This window comes from Vombatus ursinus, unplaced genomic scaffold (genome assembly GCF_900497805.2).
Source record: "Vombatus ursinus unplaced genomic scaffold, bare-nosed wombat genome assembly UNPS02014833.1, whole genome shotgun sequence".
NCBI lineage: Eukaryota > Metazoa > Chordata > Mammalia > Diprotodontia > Vombatidae > Vombatus > Vombatus ursinus.
In genome coordinates this window covers 10,617,763-10,637,569 of record NW_020954611.1, presented here as the reverse complement: position 1 = coordinate 10,637,569, position 19,807 = coordinate 10,617,763, and the positions used below count along the sequence as shown (strand labels likewise).

Sequence of the window (19,807 nt, the reverse complement as noted above, 5' to 3'; positions counted from 1 at the left end):
CTGAAAAACAAAACCTCTGTAATAAATATGTAATTAAGCACAAAAAAATTCTTCGTTTTGACCACATGAAAAAAACGTTTCTCAATCTGTACCCTCAGTCCATCACATCTCTGTCAGGAGAAGGGTAGCATCCTTCAGAATGAGTCATTTAATTGTGGTTGAATATTGTGTTGATCAGAGTTCATAGGTCTTTCAAACTTGTTTGTCCTTAAAATTCTGTTTTTATGTAAGTTATTCTTCTGATTCTGTTTCACTTCATCATTTCCTAACAGTCTTCCTAGGTTTCTTTGAAACTGTCTCTTTCAACATTTCTTAATGTAACACTCTCTTACATTCATATACTATTATTTCATTTAGCCATTCCCCAACTAATGGATACTCCTTAATTTCCAGTTCTTTACTACGACAAAAGGAGCTGTTCATACATATTTTTCTACATAAGAATCCTGTAACTATTCCTTTGATCTCTTTGGAGAACAGAACTAGTAGTGGCACTACTGGGTCAAAAGGTATGCACTTTTTGGACATAGTTCAAAACTGCTTTCATGGGCTGACCAGTTCATAGCTCCATGAAAAGTTCACTAAGGCACCTGTTTTCCCAAAGACCTAGCATTTTTCAGTTTCCTCTTTCTGGTCAATTTTGCCAAACTGAGGCATATGAGGGTGGAACCTCAGAAATGCTTTAAGTTGTGCTTCTCTAATTATTAGATTAGAAATTCACTGCATGTAGGTGGCACAATGCAGAGCATACTGGGCCTGAAGTCAGAAAGAACTGAGTTAAAAATCTGACCTCAGACACTTACTAGCTGTGTGAGCCTGTGCAAGTCACTTAACCTTTGCCTATTTCAGTTTCTTGAACGATAAAATTAGGATGATAACAGCACCCATTTCAAAAGATTGTTGTAAGGATCAAATAATATAATATCTGTAAAGTGCTTAGCTTAGTACCTGGCAAGTAATAGTTAATTAATAAATGTTTAATCCTTCCCTTTTATTATTGGTTTGGGGCACTTTTTATATGACTATTGATAACTTGGGGGTTTTCGTTCTGAAGAAAAGAGTGCGTGTTCATATTCTCTGACCATTCTCTAATAAAGATCTGCTATTCAAGATACTTAAGTAACCAATTCAAATTTGTAAGAAAAGCCATTCCCTAATTAATAATAAATGGCTAGAGAAAAGTGTCGTAAAGATTTTTTTCATAGTTACATGCTTCCTTTCTAACTTTGCTGCATTCATTTTGCTGGTACAAAAACTTTTTAATATAACAGAATCAAAATGGTCTTTTTTATCTTCTTTCGTTTTGTCACAAACTCTTCCTCTATTCATAGATTTGGAAAGGTATTTTGTTTTTCAATCCTCAAATTTATTTGTGATGCCAAGCCAAGTCAATAAGCATTTATTAAGCACCTGCTATGTCCCAGGCATTGTGCTACATGCTGAGGTTATAAAGAAAGGCAAAAGACTGTACCCGTTCTTAAGGAGCTCACAGTCTAATGGGGAAGACAACATGCAAACAAATACATACAAAAAAAGATATGCACAGGTTAAACTGGAGAGAAAATCGGGGAAGGCACTAGCCTAAGGAGGATAAAGAAAAGGCCCCTTACAGAAGGTAGGATTTTATCCGGGACCTGAAGGAAGCAAGAAGTCAGGGATGAGGGATAGCATTCCAGGCATGGGGGACAGCCAGAGTAACTGCTCAGAGTCAGGAGATGGAGTATTTTGTGTGAGGAACAGCAAGGAAGCCAGCGTCACTGGATCTGAGATTATGTGAAAGGGAATAAGACAGAAGAGCAGAAAGGTAGGAAGGATCGAGGTTACGCATGGCTTTAAAAGCTAAACAAAAGATTTTACTTTGATCCTAGAAGGGAGTTTGCTGAGTAGGGGAAGGAGTGGATGACATGGATGACATCTGTGCTCTAGGAAAACTAATTTGACAGCTGAATTAAAGATGGACTGTACTGGGAAGAAACTTGGAACAAGGAGACCAATCAGCATATTGTAATAGTCCAGGTATGAAGTGATGGCAGCTTGAACCAGGGTTGTACAGAGAAGGGGATATATAGGAGTGATGTTGTGAAGGTTAAATTGATAGGACTTGACAACAGATTCGATCTGGGGAGTGAGAGAATCAAGCAGTGAGGATGACAACTAGGTTGTGAGTCTGGGTGACTGGGAAGATGACGAAGTTCTCAATAGTAAAAGGGAAGTTCAGAAGAGGCAAGGATTTTAGACATACAGAGTTTAAGATGTCTATGGAACCTCCAATTCTCTATGTCCAGTAGGCAGTTAAAGAGGCAAGACTGGAGGCCAGGAGACAGGGCCGGAAAAATAGACGGGAGGGTCTCTGCGTAGAGATAATAACTGAATCCATGGGAGCTGATGAGATTACCAAGTGAAATAATATAGAGGAAGAAGAGAAGAGAAGAGGGCCTTGGGAGATACCAACAGCTAATGACTATGACGTGAAGGAAGATCTAGCAAAGGAGACTGGGAAGGAGCTATCAGACTAGCAGGAGGAAAACCAAGAGAATGTATTGTCACAAAAACATAGAGAAAAGATTATCAAGCAGAAGAAGGTGATCAGGAGTGTCAAAGGCTTCAGAGAAGAAGGATGAGAATCAAGAAGAGAAAAATAAACTTAGCAATTAAGAGATCCTTGGTAACTTTGGAGAGAGCTGTTCTACTTGCACTTTAAAGTTTGCAAAGCTCTTCAGATATGTTATGTCATTTGGTCATCCCAACATTCTCAGGAGGCTGGTTCTATTAATATTCTCATTAGAGGCTAAGGTTAAATGACTTGCTCAGGGAAGGATCAGGGAAGGCTTCAAGAACAAGATGGCGACACGTAGGCTAAACCTTGAAGGAGGATAAGGATTTTAAGAGGTGGAGAGGAAGAGGAAGTGAATAGGGGCAAAAGATAAGAGTGTGGGGTTCCAGAACACTTATTAGACTAATCCCAAATAGTTTATGGAATGTTGGGATTATTTAAATGTTTAGCAGAGCTCACCAGCAAATCCATCTGGTCTGTAGATTTTTTTCCGTAGGGAGCTCATTTATGGCTTGTTCAATTTCTTTGTCTAAGATAGAGTTATCTAGTATTCTACTTCTTCTTCTCTTAATCAGGGTAATTTATATTTTTGTAAATATTCACCCATTTCATTTAGATTGTCAGTTTTACTGGCATATAATTAGGCAAAATAGCTCCTAATAATTACTTAATCTCATCTTTCTTGGTTGTATATTCACCATTTTCATTTTTGATACTAATTGATTTTCTTTTCAGTCAAATTAACCAATGGCTTATTTATTTCATTGTTCCCCCCCAATAAAACCAGCTCCTAGAGTTTTATTTATTAGTTCAATGTTTTGTTTGATTTTTACTTTCATTTTATAGATCTCTCCTTAGATTTTCAGGATTTCTATTTTGATATTTATTTAATTGGGGATTTTTAATTTGTTCTTTTACTAGTTTTTTTTTTTTACAGTTGCATGCCCAATTATTGATCTGTCCTTTTTCCCTTTTATTTATATAAGTGTTTAGAAACATAAATTTTCCCTTAAGTACTGCTTTGGCTGCACCCCACAAATTTCAATATGTTATGTCACTATCATCATTCTCTTTAATGAAATTACTGATTGTTTCTGTGATTTGTACTTTTACCCAGTCATTCTTTAGGATTGGATTATTTACTTTCCAATTCATTTTAAATCTATGCTTCCTAGACCCTGTGTTAATATAATTTTTATTGGATTATTATCTAGAAAGGGTGCATTTAATATTTTTGCTTTTCCGTATGTAAGGTTTTTATGTTGTAATACATGGTCAATTTTTTTATAGCTGAGAAAAAGGTATTCTCCTTTTTATTTCCATTCAGTTTTCTTCAGAAGCCTATCATATCTAACTTTCTAAAATTCTGTTCATCTCCTTAACTTTTTTCTTATTTAATCATTAATTTATCTAGTTCTGAAAGGAGAAAGGTGAAGTTCCATACTTGCATAGATTTACTATTTTTTCCTGTAACTAATTTCACTTTTTCTTTAAGAACTTGGATGTTATGTCATTTGCGACATATATGTTCAGTGTTGATATTACTTCATTGTTTATGGTACCTTTTAGTAAGATGTAGTTTCCCTAGTTATCTTTTTTAATTAGGTCCATTTTTGTTTTTGCTTTATCTGAGATAATGACTGCAACCCCTGCCTTTAAAAAAAAAATACAACTGAAGCATAATAGATTTTGCTCCAGTCTCTTTTTTAAACTCTGTCTGTCTCTGTGTTTCAAGTGTGTTTCTTTTAAACAACGTTATTATTGGATTCTGGTTTTTAATCCATTCTGCTACCTGTTTCCATTTTATGGGGGAGTACATTACATTCATATTCACAGTTATGACTACTGTATACTTCCATCCATCCTATTTTCTTCTATTTATCCTTCTCTTTCATTGTCCTTTTTTGGCTATCCTATTTCTAGTTTTCATTTTGGGATCTCTTTCATAAGGTGATAAGTGAACTCTTTCAATTTCTAATTTGCCCTATGGTTCTAACATATCAGGGCAGTTTTCCTTTATAATTTCTTGACATATGATCTCCAGGCTTTTTTTTTGATCATGGCTTTTAGGTAGTCCAATAATTCTTAAATTATCTCTCCTCAACCTCAAGGTCAATTGTTTTTTCATTGAGAGATTTCATATTTCCTTCAGTTTTTTTTGTTATTTTGACTTTGTTTTATTGTTTCTTGATGTCTCATTGTGTCATTAGCTTCTACTTACCCAACTGTAATTTTTAAGGAATTATTTTCTTCAGTGAGTTTTTGTACATTTTTTCCCCTGTCTGGTCAATTCTTTTTAAGAAGTTATTTTCATCAATGAAGTTTTGTATATCTTTTACCAAGGAGTTCTTTTCTTCAGTGAGTTTTTGTACCTTTTTTGCCATTTGGTCCATTTTGATTTTTAAAATACTCTTCTTTAGTATTTTTTGTGCTTCTTTTACCAAGTTACTGACTCTCTTTTCATAATTTTCTTGAATTGCTCTCATTTCTTTTCCCAATTTTTCCTCTACCATTTATTTAATTTTTCAATTTTGTTTTGCTCTTTAGCTCTTCCAGAAATTCTTGTTGGACTTGTGTCCAATCTGCATTTTTTAAACTCTGAGGCTTTACTTGTAGCTGTTTTCATGTCATTGTCTTCTTTTCAGTTTGTGTCTTCTTCTCCATTGTGCTTTTTATGGTCAGGTTCCATTTTGTTGTTTGCTCTTTTTTCTAGCCTATTTCTTGACTTTGAACTTTATGTTAAAGTTGGGCTCTGCTCACCTGGGGTGAAGGGAATGGAGTGCATTGTTTCAAGTTTCAGTATTTTTGGTGCTGTTTTCATAGTTAATTCTGGAGGTTTTAAGCTTTCAAAGTGGTATGATCTAGGGATAGGTGTAGTCACCGCTCTCCTGGACTGCACTCTGGTTCTTACCCAAGAAGGGCCCCTGCTTCCTTGCAGGTGCAAGAGCTTTTGCTCCTCAGGGCCCCTGCTCTTTTGTGACTACAATCACTAGTGCTCCATCCTGTCCTGGAACTGGGTAGGGGCAAAGGAGCTGCTAAACAGTGCCTGTGTCTAATGCGAACACAGGGTCTAGGAAGCATAGATTTAAAATGAATTGGAAAGTAAATAATCCAATCCTAAAGAATGACTGGGTAAAAGAACAAATCACAGAAACAATCAGTAATCTCTTTCTGGGAGTCGTCTAATCCTTTTACCATGTCTGGGCTGAGAGCTCTTGAAGCTGCTGCTGCTGTCAGCACTACTTCCAAGGCCTTCGGCTGGTGTTGCTACCCTGTGTACTCTGGGCCAGCTTCCATTCCAGTGTCGCAAACCTTTCCTTCCAAACTCCTAAGTTGTCTTAGGCTGGAAAAACATTTCACTCAGACCTTTTTTTGGCTGTGCTATTCCTTAATTCAATTTGAGGCATTATTTTAAAGTTTGTAGATGAATGTTGGGAAAGCTGAGCTGTAATCCATCCTCTACTGCGTCATCTCAGCTCTGTCCTTCCACTTTATGATTTCTAACCATCATTCATCCTCATAAGGCATCTAATCCCCTCAAGTTCTCAATGATTTCCCAGGGTATTACCTTAGCACCTGCTACCTCTTCTCTCTTCCCAATATCAACGAACCAGTTCACTTCTACACTATGCTCTTCTTTTATATCCCTTTTCCTATCACCAATATTGCCTCGCCAAATCCCAACCCTCAATTATTCCAATCAGTCTCGTTGGTTCTATTCATGAGCTGCTGGACCAAGCTAGAGGAAGACATGAAATGGTACTTACTGGATTTAATGCAGATTTGCTATCTAATCTCAACTGGGTCTTCCCTAAAGGAAAACAATCCTTCGATTCCTCCCTAATTGATTCTCTATCTTAGCCACCACCAAAGCTCTTCCAAATGTCATCTCTTCTGAAGCCTCTCAAGGCAGTCCCTGTTCCCATCCTCTCAGCTGAGGACTCCAGCTCATACTTCACTGAAAAAATGAGATTATTTATAGAGAGCTATTTCTTTTTCACATCTCACATTCCTCTGACATTTTCCCCTAATACCTTCTTCACTCCAATCTGTGATGAAGAGATGGCCCTTTTCCTTGCCAACAACAATCTCTTCATGTATCCTCAATCCTAGGCAAGTCAAGGAAAGACAATAAGCATTAAGTATTTACTATGTTTCGGGCACTACGCTAAGTGCTATGGATACAAAAATAAGAAAAAAAGAAAGAAAATCCCTGTCCTTCGGAACTTTACATTCTAATGAGGAAAGATAACACATACATACAAAGAAGCTGAAAAGCAGAAGAGGAGAAGGGAGAACATACCCACATAGAGTGATGGCGATAAAGTCCTGAGAGTCAAACATATATCTGGAGGGAGCATGAAAGATAGCCGGCTTCAGCGTGTCACTAAAATGGAGGTCCCTCAGAAGGAACTTGTCCATGGGAGGAGGTCAACACAATAGAGAGATACTGCTCCGTCCACCACAGAACTTCCTCCTTCAGATGTTCCATACTACCAACTAGTACAGCTATCCTGCTCCTCTATTCTCTTCCCCTCCCTTCTTATCCAGCAAACTGCTTCCTGCCATCATCTGCGGTATCTCTCTTATCTTTAATCTCTCTCCTTCCCAGCTGCCTACAAATACACCCATATCTCCTCCATCCATAAAAAAAACCACTTATTTGCTCTTACTATCCCTGCTACCTGTGGTCTCTTCTTACTTCTAAGCTATAAAGTTCTTGAAAAAGCCATTTATACTTGATACCTTTACCTCCTCCCTTCTCATTCTCTTCTAAAGCAGCAGTCTGGTTTCTGACCTCACAGTTCAACTGAAATTGCACTCTGTAAAGTTACCAATGATCTCTGAATTGACAAATCTAATAGCCTTATCTTAGTTTCCATTCTTCTTGACCTCTCTGCAGCATTTGACACTGTTGAAGTTCTCCGCCTCCCACTGCATACTCTCTCCACTCTGAATTTTCCATGACACTGCTCTCTCCTGATTCTCCTCCTGTCTGTCCTGTCCTTGATCTCCTTTGTTGGAACTTCACATATGTCATGCCCACTAGGGGGTCCCTCAAGGTTATGTTTTAGATTTTTTTCTCTATATATTATCTCACTTGATGATCTGATCAGCTCCTATGGGTTCAATTATCATTCCTAAGCAGATAATTGTCAGATCTGTATATCTAGCCCTAATCTCTCTTCTGACCTCCACTCCCATATCTCCAACTGCCTATTGGACTTTTCGAAGTAGATATCCCATAAACACCTCAAACTCAACACATCTAAACAGAACTCACCAGCTTTTCCCCAAACCCTCCCCTCTTCTGAATTTCTTTATTAATGTTCAAGGAACCATCACCCTCCTGGTCTCCAAAGTTTGAAATCTCAGGATCATGCTCTCCTCTGTACTTTCATTGACCCCAACATCCAACCTATTACCAAATCTTGTTTCAAACTTCACAATAACTCTCCATAGATCCTCTTTTCTCCACTCATATTGCCATCATTCCAAGTTTAAGTCTTCAAAACTCTTATCTGGACTACTGCAATACTCAACTGGTTTCCCTGACATCTTTTCCCATTCCAAACTAATCTCCACACAGCTGACAAAATGATTTTATTTAAGCATAGTGACTATGTTACCTTTCCCCTCCCCCCAATCAATAAACTCCAATAGCACCCTATTGTCTACAGGATCAAATATAAAGTTCTTTGTTTGGAATGTATAGTTCTCTACAACTCTCTCTCACACTCCATTCTGTTCCACAGGCCTGTAGAATCTGCTTTCATAACATCTCATCATATGTCCCTTCTCTCCTCTGATACTGTTCCCCTAGTACAGGCCCTCATCCCCTCATGCTTTTGTGATAGCTTTCTGGCTGGTCATTCTGCCACACTTCAGGCCATCCTTCACTCAGCTTTCAAAGTGATCTTGCCACAGCACAGATCTGATCATGTCACCCTTCTATTCAGTAAACTTCAGTGGCTCCCTATCACCCTCAGGATCAAATACAAATATTTTTCAAGAAATTTCAAGAAATACTTTTCAAGGTTTATAGTCTACTTCTCTCAATGCCCTCTATGATTTAGTCATGCTAGCCTACTTATCTTTCACATAACACTCTTTCTTCTGTCACTAAGCTTTTATACATTCGCCACATGCTCCCTCCATGCCAGTTCTACACTTAACTTTTAATAGTTATTTAGGGTAACATTAGAGTTTAAGACTGGTTGCCACCAATATATTTAATAAATAACTGCATTATAACATTTGCCCTCTTTAGTTTGCTCACCCCCAACCACCTGTCCTTCTAGTTAGTAAGGGGAACCTTATTCTTCTCATTCTACATACTGATGACTGTAGTTAAAAACACTTTACTAGGAAATCTAAAACAAAAAAGTACCAACTGGAAAATTCCACAGAATATACACTTATAGTTTTTCTCAGTTTTCATGAGTTCTAATCTAAATCTTATAAAAGGTATTTTGGCCAGTTTGGTTCCTTGGCTCTAGACAAAGTTTCTTAGTTCTGTTTGGCATTTCTTCTGCCTTCCTTACTCTATTCAGCATGTGGATCTCTAGCAAAAACTTATCTTTTTTTGTTTGAAGGGCAGTCTCCCCTCCTTTGGTTTTCTCAATGAAAGGAAGTGGTTAAGTACATGAGCTGGTTACTCTCTACTAAGAAAACGAGTAGTTAATTTGTGATTTTCAGTTTGTAAAAGAATGCATCATGCTTGATATTTTGATATTAATATCTCAGTGTAATTTCAGGTACAACTAGGCTCATCAAATAGTCTTTAATCTGACTTTTAATTAAAAGAAAAGAAAGATCATTACCTAACAATATGTATTTGAAAGGTAATGGATTCAAAGAGATCAAAAGCAGGTGACCATACTAGGCAGTTATGATAAGAAAAAATTGGGGGAGGAGATCTGGAACCATGATATCATCAGTGTAGGTAGCTCCTGGTGTGGAATGTAGATCAAGAACTCACCCACAACTTAAAGTCTCAGAGGGTTGTGACTTTTCCCAGGTCACACACAAGTACACTATGTATCAGAGGCAAAACTTGAATTCAGGTTTCCTGGCTTCAAGGCCAGTTTTCTATGCACTATTTCACCACTGCTTCTAAAAAAAAGCTGACATTTATACTCCATTGTGTAGTGTACAGAGTATTTTTCACATATTATCTTACTTTATCCTCACAATATCTTTATTATTTTCAAGGATATATAGAACCTAGAAATAGGCTAATAAGCTATTGCATAATAGAGATATTTTCAGATATTTCATTATTGTTATCTCTATTAACACAGAAAAACATAGTTATATAGAATTTTTTAAATTATAAACTTCCTTTCCCATAAAAACCTTTAGGTCTAGGCAGTGCAACAATCATGAAACATCTTTTATAGATAAGGAAACTGAGGCTCAAAGAGTGATTTGGTCATGGACTCATAGCTAGTAACTGTTAGGGCCAGGGCATGAACCCATGTTTCCTCATGCTAGGTCAGTCAGTAAACATTTATTAAGCACCTACTGTGTGCCAGGCACTGTCCTAAGTGCTAGGGATATAAAGAAAGAAAGGCAAAAGACACTCTCCTCTCTCAACAAGCTCATAGTCTAATGGGGGAAACAACAAACAAATAATAATGTATAAACACGCTATACAAAGGATGAATTGGAGATAATCAATAAAAGGAAAGCGTTAGCATTAACGGTGATAGGGAAAGGCTTCTTGTTGATGATGAGATTTGGAATTTAGTGGGGACTTGGAACCAAGGCAAGAGATGAGGAGTGAGAACAGACCAGATATGGGGTACAACCAGTAAAAATATTTGGAGTCAGGGGATGGAATATCTTATTTGAGGAACAGAAAGGAGGCTAGTGTCATTTGAACACAGTACAAGTTGGGCTGGGGGGTATATAAGGTGTAAGAAGATCAGAAAGGTATGTGTGTGAGGGCCTTCAAGGTTATGAAAGGTTGAATGCCAAATAGAGGATTTTATATTTGATCCTGGAGGTGATAGATAGCCACTGAAGTTTACTGAATAGAGAGGCGACATGATCAGATCTGTGCTGTGGCAAGATCACTTTGAAACCTGAGTGAGGGATGGACTGAAGTGTGGCAGAATGACCATCCAGAAAGCTATTGCAAAAGCATGAGGTGATGAGGGCCTGTACCAGGGGAACAGTGTCAGAGCAGAGAAGGGACATATGATTAGATGTTATGAAAGTAGAAGCTACAGGCCTCTGGAACAGAATGGATATGGGGGAGGTATGTGTCAGAGAGTTAAAAGTCGAAGAAGACGCCGAGGTTTGTGAGCCTGATTAGGTGACTGATTATGAGGTTATAGAGAACAAAGAGTAATAGAGAAATTTGGAAGGGGGAGGATTTGAGTGGAAAGATAATAGTTCAGTTTTGGACATACTGCATTTAATGTCCATGGGACATCCAGTTCAAGATGTCCAATAGGTAGCTGGGGATTTGAGCTGGGAGGTTAGCAGAGAGGTCGGGGCTGGATAAATAAACTTGAGAAGCAACAATACAGAGAGATGATAATTGAGTTAAAATTGTATAAAGGGAGAAGAGAAGAGAGTCCAGGACACAGCATGGCCTGGGAAATAACTGAGAGGTTGAAGGACTAGAGATTGTGGTGTCAATAAAAAGTGGGGTTTGGCATTTCAAGGCAGAAAGAAAGGTGGAATAATGATAGCATGATGAAATAAGGTAATTTCAGAGTTCAAGAACATAGTTGTAGTGCATTTGTGGGTAATGGCAAGAGAAAGCATATGGACTTCTTTGTGTGCCTAAGGTGGGGTGGAAGAGTCACAGGAAATGAATACACTGAGGAACTGTGAGGTTAGAGTGTTTGAGGGAGCATCAATATGTATACTGAAACTTCATACTAAGAGATCAGGAGTTAAAGAGGAGTGAGAGGAGAGGACCGAGCTAGGCAACGAACTCACTGAGGAAAGAAGCAGAGTGTCCTGGAGATTAGTTAGTAGTCATGAGCTACCAGGATTCTGAATGGTATTTAAGGATTGAGAGAATGTTAGAGCAGAGTTACTCAGTGATGATGACTGAGGGAGAAACTGCATGTGGCCATGGGGAGCAAGGAGTATTCCAGCTCCTCCAACTCAAATCATGAGTGAAAGTGCAGCCAGTGTTAGAAGGGAAGGCAAGGAGACTGTGTCATCAGGAGGGAGCCAGGTATCAGTGAGAACCAGAGGATGGAAGGCACGGGAAAGGAAAAGATTTAAGATGAAAGCAAGTTTATTGTCCATGGAGCAGGCATTCCAAACAGCATAGTGGAAGGGTGGGTAGCTTTAGACTGAAACACTGAAGAGGAGGTTATATCACACTACCTTTCAATTATACATTTAATGAATATATAACAGGGATTTTTAGTTAAATAGATGTCACTGAGATAGTTAATACTTAAACTACTTAAGTTTCAGTTAAAAGTCTTCCCCTTACCTTTAGCCAAAACTACCTATTTCCATCTTCATACTCATTATGCCTAATTCTTTCTCCTAATCAGAACAAGCCTAGTCTCCTCTCCCCCACCCCCCATTCCAAGGCAGTGGGGTGAAGTGACTTGCCCAGGGTCACACAGCTAGTAAGTGTCGAGTGCCTGAGGCCACATTTGAACTCAGGTCTTCCTGAATCCAGGGCTGGTGCTCCTAATCTCTTTTTTTATGTCACAGTCCTTCAAGTGCTTGAAGACTACTATCATGTCCCCTTCAAGTTTTCTCTCCTTCAGATTAAGCCTCTTCAATATGTTGTTCCACACAGCAGGCCTTATACACAGATGGAATTATTTGAAGGGAATCTCCTTCATTTTGTTCCAGGATTATGGAGTTCAAAGCCTTGCGGGAAAGATGCTAATATTTTGATATCTAGAAAAATGAATAATCCACAAAACCTTATGAAAGTAGTCTTAAAAATCCTTGCTACTACAATCTCTGATAAAAGTCTCATTTCTAAGATACTTTGGAAGGAGGGGGAGAAGGATTGAAATTTATAAGAACAAGGGCTCAGTCCTCCAAATGATAAATGGTCAAAGGACATAAATAGAGGCAGTTTTCATTGACAGAAATCCAAGTTACCAATATATATCTATATACCAATACATATGGAAAATGTCATAAATCACTAATAATTAGAAAAAAAACAAATTAAAACAACTCTTAAGCGTTCACCTCACACTCACCAGATTGATAAAGATGACAAAAAGGGAAAATAACAAATGCTAGAGGGGCTATGGGAAAACAGGCATATTAATATAGTTTTAGTAGAACTGTGAATTGGTAACCATTCTGGAATGCACTTGAAACTACATCCCTAATGCAATTAAACTGATCATATATCATTTGATCCAAAAATACCAATACTATACCCCAAAGAGCTAAAAAAAATAATTCATTTGTACAAAAATATTGTAGAAGTTCCTTTTGAGGTAGCAAAGCATTGGAAATTGAGGGGCTGCCCACCAATTGGAAATGGTTAAACAACTTATAAGACAAAAATGTGATGGAATACTATTGTGGTGTAAGAAATGATGAAGGAGACAGTTTCAAAGAAATCTGAGAAGACATGTATGAATTGATACAGAGCAAAGTGAGTAGAACCAGGACAACAATTTATACAATGACAACAATATTGTAAAGACAAACAACTCTGATAGACTTAGGAACTCTAATAAACACAATGACCAACCATAATTTCAGAGACTCATGATGAAACATGTTTCCCACCTTTGGATAGAGAGCTGATGGACTCAGATTAGAGGTTAAGATGTATTTTTTTTTGGATGTGGCCAATATGGGAAATTACTTTGCTTGACTATACATATTTGGAATAGGAATTTTATTTTTCTCATTTTCTCAGTGGGGGGCAGTAGGAAGAAAGAAAGTGGGAGAAAGAGAAGGCAGATCTTCATCAAAAATAAAATTTAATTAAATAGAAAAGAAAATCCTCACTACCTGGTATAATAATAGTTGTCTCTGGAATGAATTCTACTTTTATTCTTCCAAAATTGATTTCAAAACAGAGTAACAAACAAAAAAGTCTGGTAAATCATTATTAATGATAAAATCAGAATATACTGGTGTTAAAACAGTATCATATGAGGGGAGAGTTCACAAGGACTTATTGAAAGATCAATTACACAAACATAGGCTAGTTGTTAAAATTTTGTTTTCAGTTGTTTTTCAGTTGTGTTCCACTTTTCATGACCCCATTTGTGGTTTTCTTGGCAGAGATACTAGAATGGTCTGTCATTTATTTTTCCAGCTCATTTTACAGATGAGAAAACTGAGGTAAATAGGGTTAAGTGACTTCACCAGGGTCATACAGCTAGTAAGTATCTGAGGCCAGATTTGCACTCCTAAAGAGGAGTCTTCCTGACACCAGTCCTGGCACTCTATCCACTGTGCCACCTAGCTACCTTAATTAACTGTAACCAACTAACTAAAAACACTTAATATAAATTTTTATTCTACACTCAATTTTTCTCAGGAGGTAAATGATAAGAAAAAATCACAAATTGGTAAAAGCAATTTCTATTAATGTCTGTAGAATCACAAAATCTGTAATAATCAAAGAAATATTAAATCACATTCAGCAGCTTATACTTGCTAATATAGGGCAGAGGATTAATATGTATTAGAAGGATTTTTAATAAACAAATTCTGAAGCAAAAATATTTTTTCTGGTTGACACTCAATTATCTACAAAACTAAATTAACGAGAATGCTTCACTCTCTGAGCATTCTCATTGAGAATTTATCATAAAATTAAAGTCCTAAATTGCTATATACAATGATATGCAAACACGAATAAATAAAATGTCTTTTTTTTTACAATATTTATGCCAAAGTGAAATTAAGTAAATGAAAATAAATCAAAGATTAGAAAATGAGGAGGCGGCTAGAACAAGGTGAAAATCTTGTGAAGGTCCTATAATCAATATGGTCACTTTCACTTGAGTTTCTTTCCATGGTGCCTGGTACTATAAATAAGTTTAGTGACTCGTCTTGTGTTCTACACTACTCTTCTGATACTAGGGACTCTTCAAGTACCTATTACTAAGGAAGAATATTCATTCTTCTTTGGCCCCTACAGTAGGTTGCTTTCTACATATTTGGCCTGGGATCCCTTGGCCTTTCGTCCTGAGTTGGATCTTTGGCAAATGAACCTAGTGCTCCAGGGACAAAGTTCTGGCTGAGAACTAGGTGATAGTTCTTTTCATTATATGTTACTCTTCACATTGTTTTTTAGTATTGGTACACAAAGAGGGAGAGTCTTCTGATAAGGTCTGACAGGACAGCATGAAATTAAAAGTATAGCACAAAGAGAAAAAAGTTTAGCAGGGAAAGGCCAACCAAATGGTTTACTCATGTTAGAAGTGGCTGAGTCAAGATAGGGGTGAGGGTTGGGTCAGGGATCAAAATGTAGTACATAACTATATGTTGCTGTCTAGGAAGAAGGACATGCTGTGAGTAAAATAGAAAACATAGCATATCTATAGATAAAAGATATCTGAAGCCAAATATTACTTCAGATATCAGAACAGAGATACTGATCACAAATGTTGACTGGGATCTTCTTACCTCATTAAATCTTGTTACAAGATTTTCCAGAGCTTTGTGCTCATTGTTCTGGGAGGTGAGGATGGATGCAGATACTGTAGCCTTGAGACATGGAAGTTTACTCTGGCATTCAGCATTTCCCAAGTCCCTGGTTAAGAAGCAAAGGTAGTCAACAGGCAACACTTGTCGGTAGATACTCTGCTCCTGTTCAGTCAGAATACAAGCGACTTCCTCTGGGAACTGAATGAGGTGTTGAAGTTCTATGAGATCGTTACTTAGACCAGCTACATTTGAAGGGAGGCTGGTTGAACTGGCCACGGAGGTACATTGTTGACGTTCTAAAATAAAGCAAAACAGAGAAGGTTATGTGACATTTCGCCTGTTTTTTTTTTTTTTTGCAAAAGTTGTCTGTTCAAGCCCCACTTTTTAAATAGCTTTTCTCATGAACTAATAAATCCATTATTATATAGCTGCCCTTGATAGCTGATCATTTGACTTTGGGCCCACGATACCTTTTCTTCTTATATTGAAAGACAACTTGGTTTAGGTCACTGTTCCTCAGTTTATTGTCATATTTTGCAAAGAAGTTCTGTTCATTGTTTTGTTCTAGGTTTCCTCATTCCCCTTTCTAAATTTTCAATGTAAATGGCAAGTGTGTGTGTATGTGTGTGTGTGTCTGTATGAAAGAGAGAGAGAGAGAGAGAGAAAGACTGTTGAAGATGGAAGAGAGATAACCATGGCATACAGATGGAAGACGGCTACAGGGATGTATGTATGTGAACAGAGGAGACTTTTCACATCTTTCATTGGATATCTTCATGATACACTCTACCAGTCTCTCCCTTAGAAGGTAAGATAGACAACCAACTTTTTGCAGGAGGAAAAGTTAATAAGTGTTCTAGTCTCATAAGACTCCCTCCCCCTGGGTCCATCTGCATTATGATACTCATATTTCCCAACTCAGGCAGACCTTGAGAACATATGTCACTTGAATGGAGAGGGTTTCCAATATGTACATCTGCCCTACCTGGTTTCAGTTGCACCAAATAAGATGCCCCTTCCAGGATAAGCTCATCACTTCTAAACTGACTACCATGCTGCAAACTCAAGCCTTGACTGACTACCTCCCTCAGCTTCCTCTCCCCTGGAGGGGCACCAAACTCCTCCCAATGCCTTCCTACAGAGGGCAAAAACTAGACCCAGCTCACTCCACTTTTCATCTGCTAACTTTTTCTAATTTCAACTCCATGGAACGAGAAGCCTCCACACCAGGCACCCCGTGGTGTCCTCTCCCCTTCCCAACCCACTTCCCACTTTCCTGCCTCTTTCTGTGTGGCCTCCCCATAAGCATCTTGAGGGCAGAGACTATATTTATTAATTATATACCCAGCACTTAGCACACTGCCTGGTACACAGGAGGTGTTTAATAAATGCTTATTGGATTGGATTAAATTGGATTGGATAGAATACAATCTGGCTATATTTTGCTATTTAAGTGGAAGGTTGGAGAAATTCCTTAATCCAACTGAACATTAAGGCTCTGAGTTATCAAGTGAATCAATCACTTCTATCCTAATTAACCAACAAGATGTTCTGTGTCCTGATACCTTTATCAAGTGAGCATACCCTCTTTATTGAGTTATGGAATCAGTCAATTAAAGGTATAACATTGGTGTGAACAATTCCTAGACATTTCTATCAAATCAATAAAAGGCATAATAAGCTAGATGTGGCCAAAATCTTTAATAAATTCAGAAGGAGTAAAATTTTTGCCATTTTGATGAAATGAGATGACCTACAGAGCAAGTATATTGGAATGAGTTAAATCAATTATGCCCTATGGGTTTTGGATAAAAGACCAAAACAAGTAATAGAGCAATTCCAGCCAAGCCCTTGGGAGGGAATTACCTGAGGGGTACCTCCTTTCTCCTACCCCTCACTGACCATGGGAAGACTTTAAAAAACTTCAAAAGGCTGGAAGGTTTGGATTTCCCATTTGTATTGGCAAGGGTGTGTCCAGAATAGCTGGGGCTAACAACATTACCTATACTGGTACCAAGAACAAAGTGATTATACTTCAAACTCTACAAAACGGATCACACTTCAGGGGAACTTCATGAGGGATACAGAACAGAGAAATTTCACCCAACCACAAGCTGTGAGTTACTCCTTCACTACATACGCTCCTTAACCTTGAGCACCTTTTCCTTTGGACTCTTTATGTAGGTGTGGGAGAGTATCTGAGACTTTTAGAATCTTTTACAGCAATTACTTTAAGTTGGAATTCATTCCCCCCAGAGACTGAGTGGGTGTATAAAGGTGAGAGTTCACTTCTCATTTGAGGGGGGCATCATTTGTACTTGAGTACTTCCTATACCATCTTAGTAAATGCCTTTAAATAAAAGCTAATTAATTTAGGCTGGCTACTCAATAAACTGGATAATCAATGGTGAGCACACTAGTTGGGGTTCATGACCAATAGAACTAGAAAGTCTATAGCCTACTATCACACTGAGGGGAGCAGAGGTCAGTCATCCTCTGGGGACTCAGCCTGCCACTGTGAGTGGGAGCTGGGAGAATGAACCCAGAGTAGGTGATACATAGCTAACTGATACTAGTTCTTCCTTTTTTGGGAGGTGGGCATCACCTCTTTTATCTAGGTAAACAGCTAGATAGAGCCTATTTACTCAGAACTCATCTTCTAAACTTTAATGGAAAACATAGTTTCCTTCTTCATACAACTTTTTGGTCTAATCAGGACAAGTTTGGGACTTTTTGTTAGAGAACTAAATGTAAGCAGCCACCATATTACTTTGAAGAATGACTCAGAAAAAGAAAGGTCTCCATAGGTACTGTTTGGGCAGATTTCTGATTTTTACTCAGTGTCTCAAATTCTTAAATGACAACGTCATTGTCTATAAAACTTTTATTTCTCTCTTTCCAGAGGAAGCAACAAAACTATTCAGACTATTAACCTAATAGATGATGAAACTTGTGTAAATGCAGATGATTTTTAAGAAACCAATGACTACAACTATGTGTTCATTTTACTAAGATTAGTATTCACTATACTAGGTTATCTGCCTCTATTTCTCTATATTTTAAGAATGTAAATACAGTAACTTCACTTTCATATGTTTGTGGGAGGTGAATTTTACTTATATAGCTAGGTATAGGCACTAACCATATAATAATTATCTTTAAAAATAAAGTTCTTCATTTTTATAAAGCTCAACAGTTAAAGTATTTCAATTTTCCCTTTTAAAACTGTCAGTATAGATAATACTACTTTCTTCCTTTCCAGAAGCAGCTTCTTCCAGGTACTATTAAAACACAGAGGCTCAAAAATATTCAGACACAGCTCTGGACACAAACCATTAATTTGACAGGATAGCTGTCTGCTCCAGTGTTTTACACTGGGTAAATTTCTGGGCAAAGTAATTCAAAGACAGTCTCATCCTTATTATCCTTTCTCTCTTTCTTTCCTTTATTAACATCTTCCTAGAAATGGGTTCCCAAAACCCAATGCCTTCTCATTCCCATATCTGCCTTTCCTGGTCCTTATTAAAATCGGAAATAATTTGTACTTTTCTCCAGCTGTAATATTTATAAAACAAACACTCAAACTGGGGAGGGGTTGGAGATGACTTTGGTCACAAGATAAGAGTTTCTCACTGAATTGAATGTATGTTATGGAAAACATGTATACCAAACCGAGATCATCCTTATGTCTGTTTTCTTTTATCTATGCTACAATTCTGGTTTTATTGTTACTATCCTTGTGTTTCTCTTACTGATAGGCCCCTGAATTCTGCTATAGATATAAATTACCTAGACTTCAGCAAAATATTTGATAAGGCATAGCATGATGTTCTCAGATAAAAGATGGAAAGATGAAGACTAGATGATAATATGATTGAATAGATTTAGAACTGTTTGAATGAACTACAGTAATGAATAGTTTCATGTCATTTGGCAGGAAGTCTCCAGTGTAAACAGTCCCAGGAATCTGGCAGTGTGGGGCTTAACATATTTATCAATGACTTGTATAAAGGCATGCACATCAAATTTGAGGATGACACAATGCTGGAAAGGAGAGCAACACAACTGATCACAGAGATGGAATCCAGAAAGATTTGGGAAGGTTTGAACAGCAGGTTGAATCTAATTAGATAAAATTCAATAGGAAAAAGTCTTACACCTGGGCTTGAAAAATAAACTTCAGAAATAAAAGCTTGGGAGATCATGATTAGATAATTTGGGAAGAGATCTAGAGGTTTTAGTAAACTGTAAGCTCAATGTTAGTTAGCAACTTTATGTGGCGCCAAAAAAGCTAATGCAATCTTGGGCAGCACTGAAGAACAAGGCTTCCAAGAATAAGGAGATGATAGAGCTTCTGTTCTCTGCCCTCATCAGACCACAGTTGCGGTATTTTGTTCAGTTCTGAGTGTCACAGAATAAAGACAGGGATAAAATTTTCAAATGGACAAAGAATATGAACAAACTACTCAAGAGAATTGCCAACTATTGCCAACCGTATCAAAGATTGTTCCAAGTCACTAATAATGAGAGAAATGCAAATCTAAACAATTTTGAGGTTTCCTGCCTTCCAAGAAAATGAGCAAAGATGACGAAAGGGGGTATAAAATGTGGAAGGGGTTGGGGAAA

At 37.6% G+C, this 19,807-nt stretch overlaps 1 protein-coding gene across 1 annotated transcript in view; it reads right to left on the bottom strand.

Annotated features, from left to right (window-relative positions):
* The window catches only part of PLCE1 (phospholipase C epsilon 1), a 166,756-nt gene that overhangs the window by 39,204 nt on the left and 107,745 nt on the right, over nt 1-19,807 (bottom strand). The window contains exon 3 of the mRNA XM_027839818.1: nt 15,161-15,477. Coding sequence (XP_027695619.1) covers nt 15,161-15,477 — 317 coding nt within the window. The remainder of the gene's footprint in view (nt 1-15,160; nt 15,478-19,807) is intronic.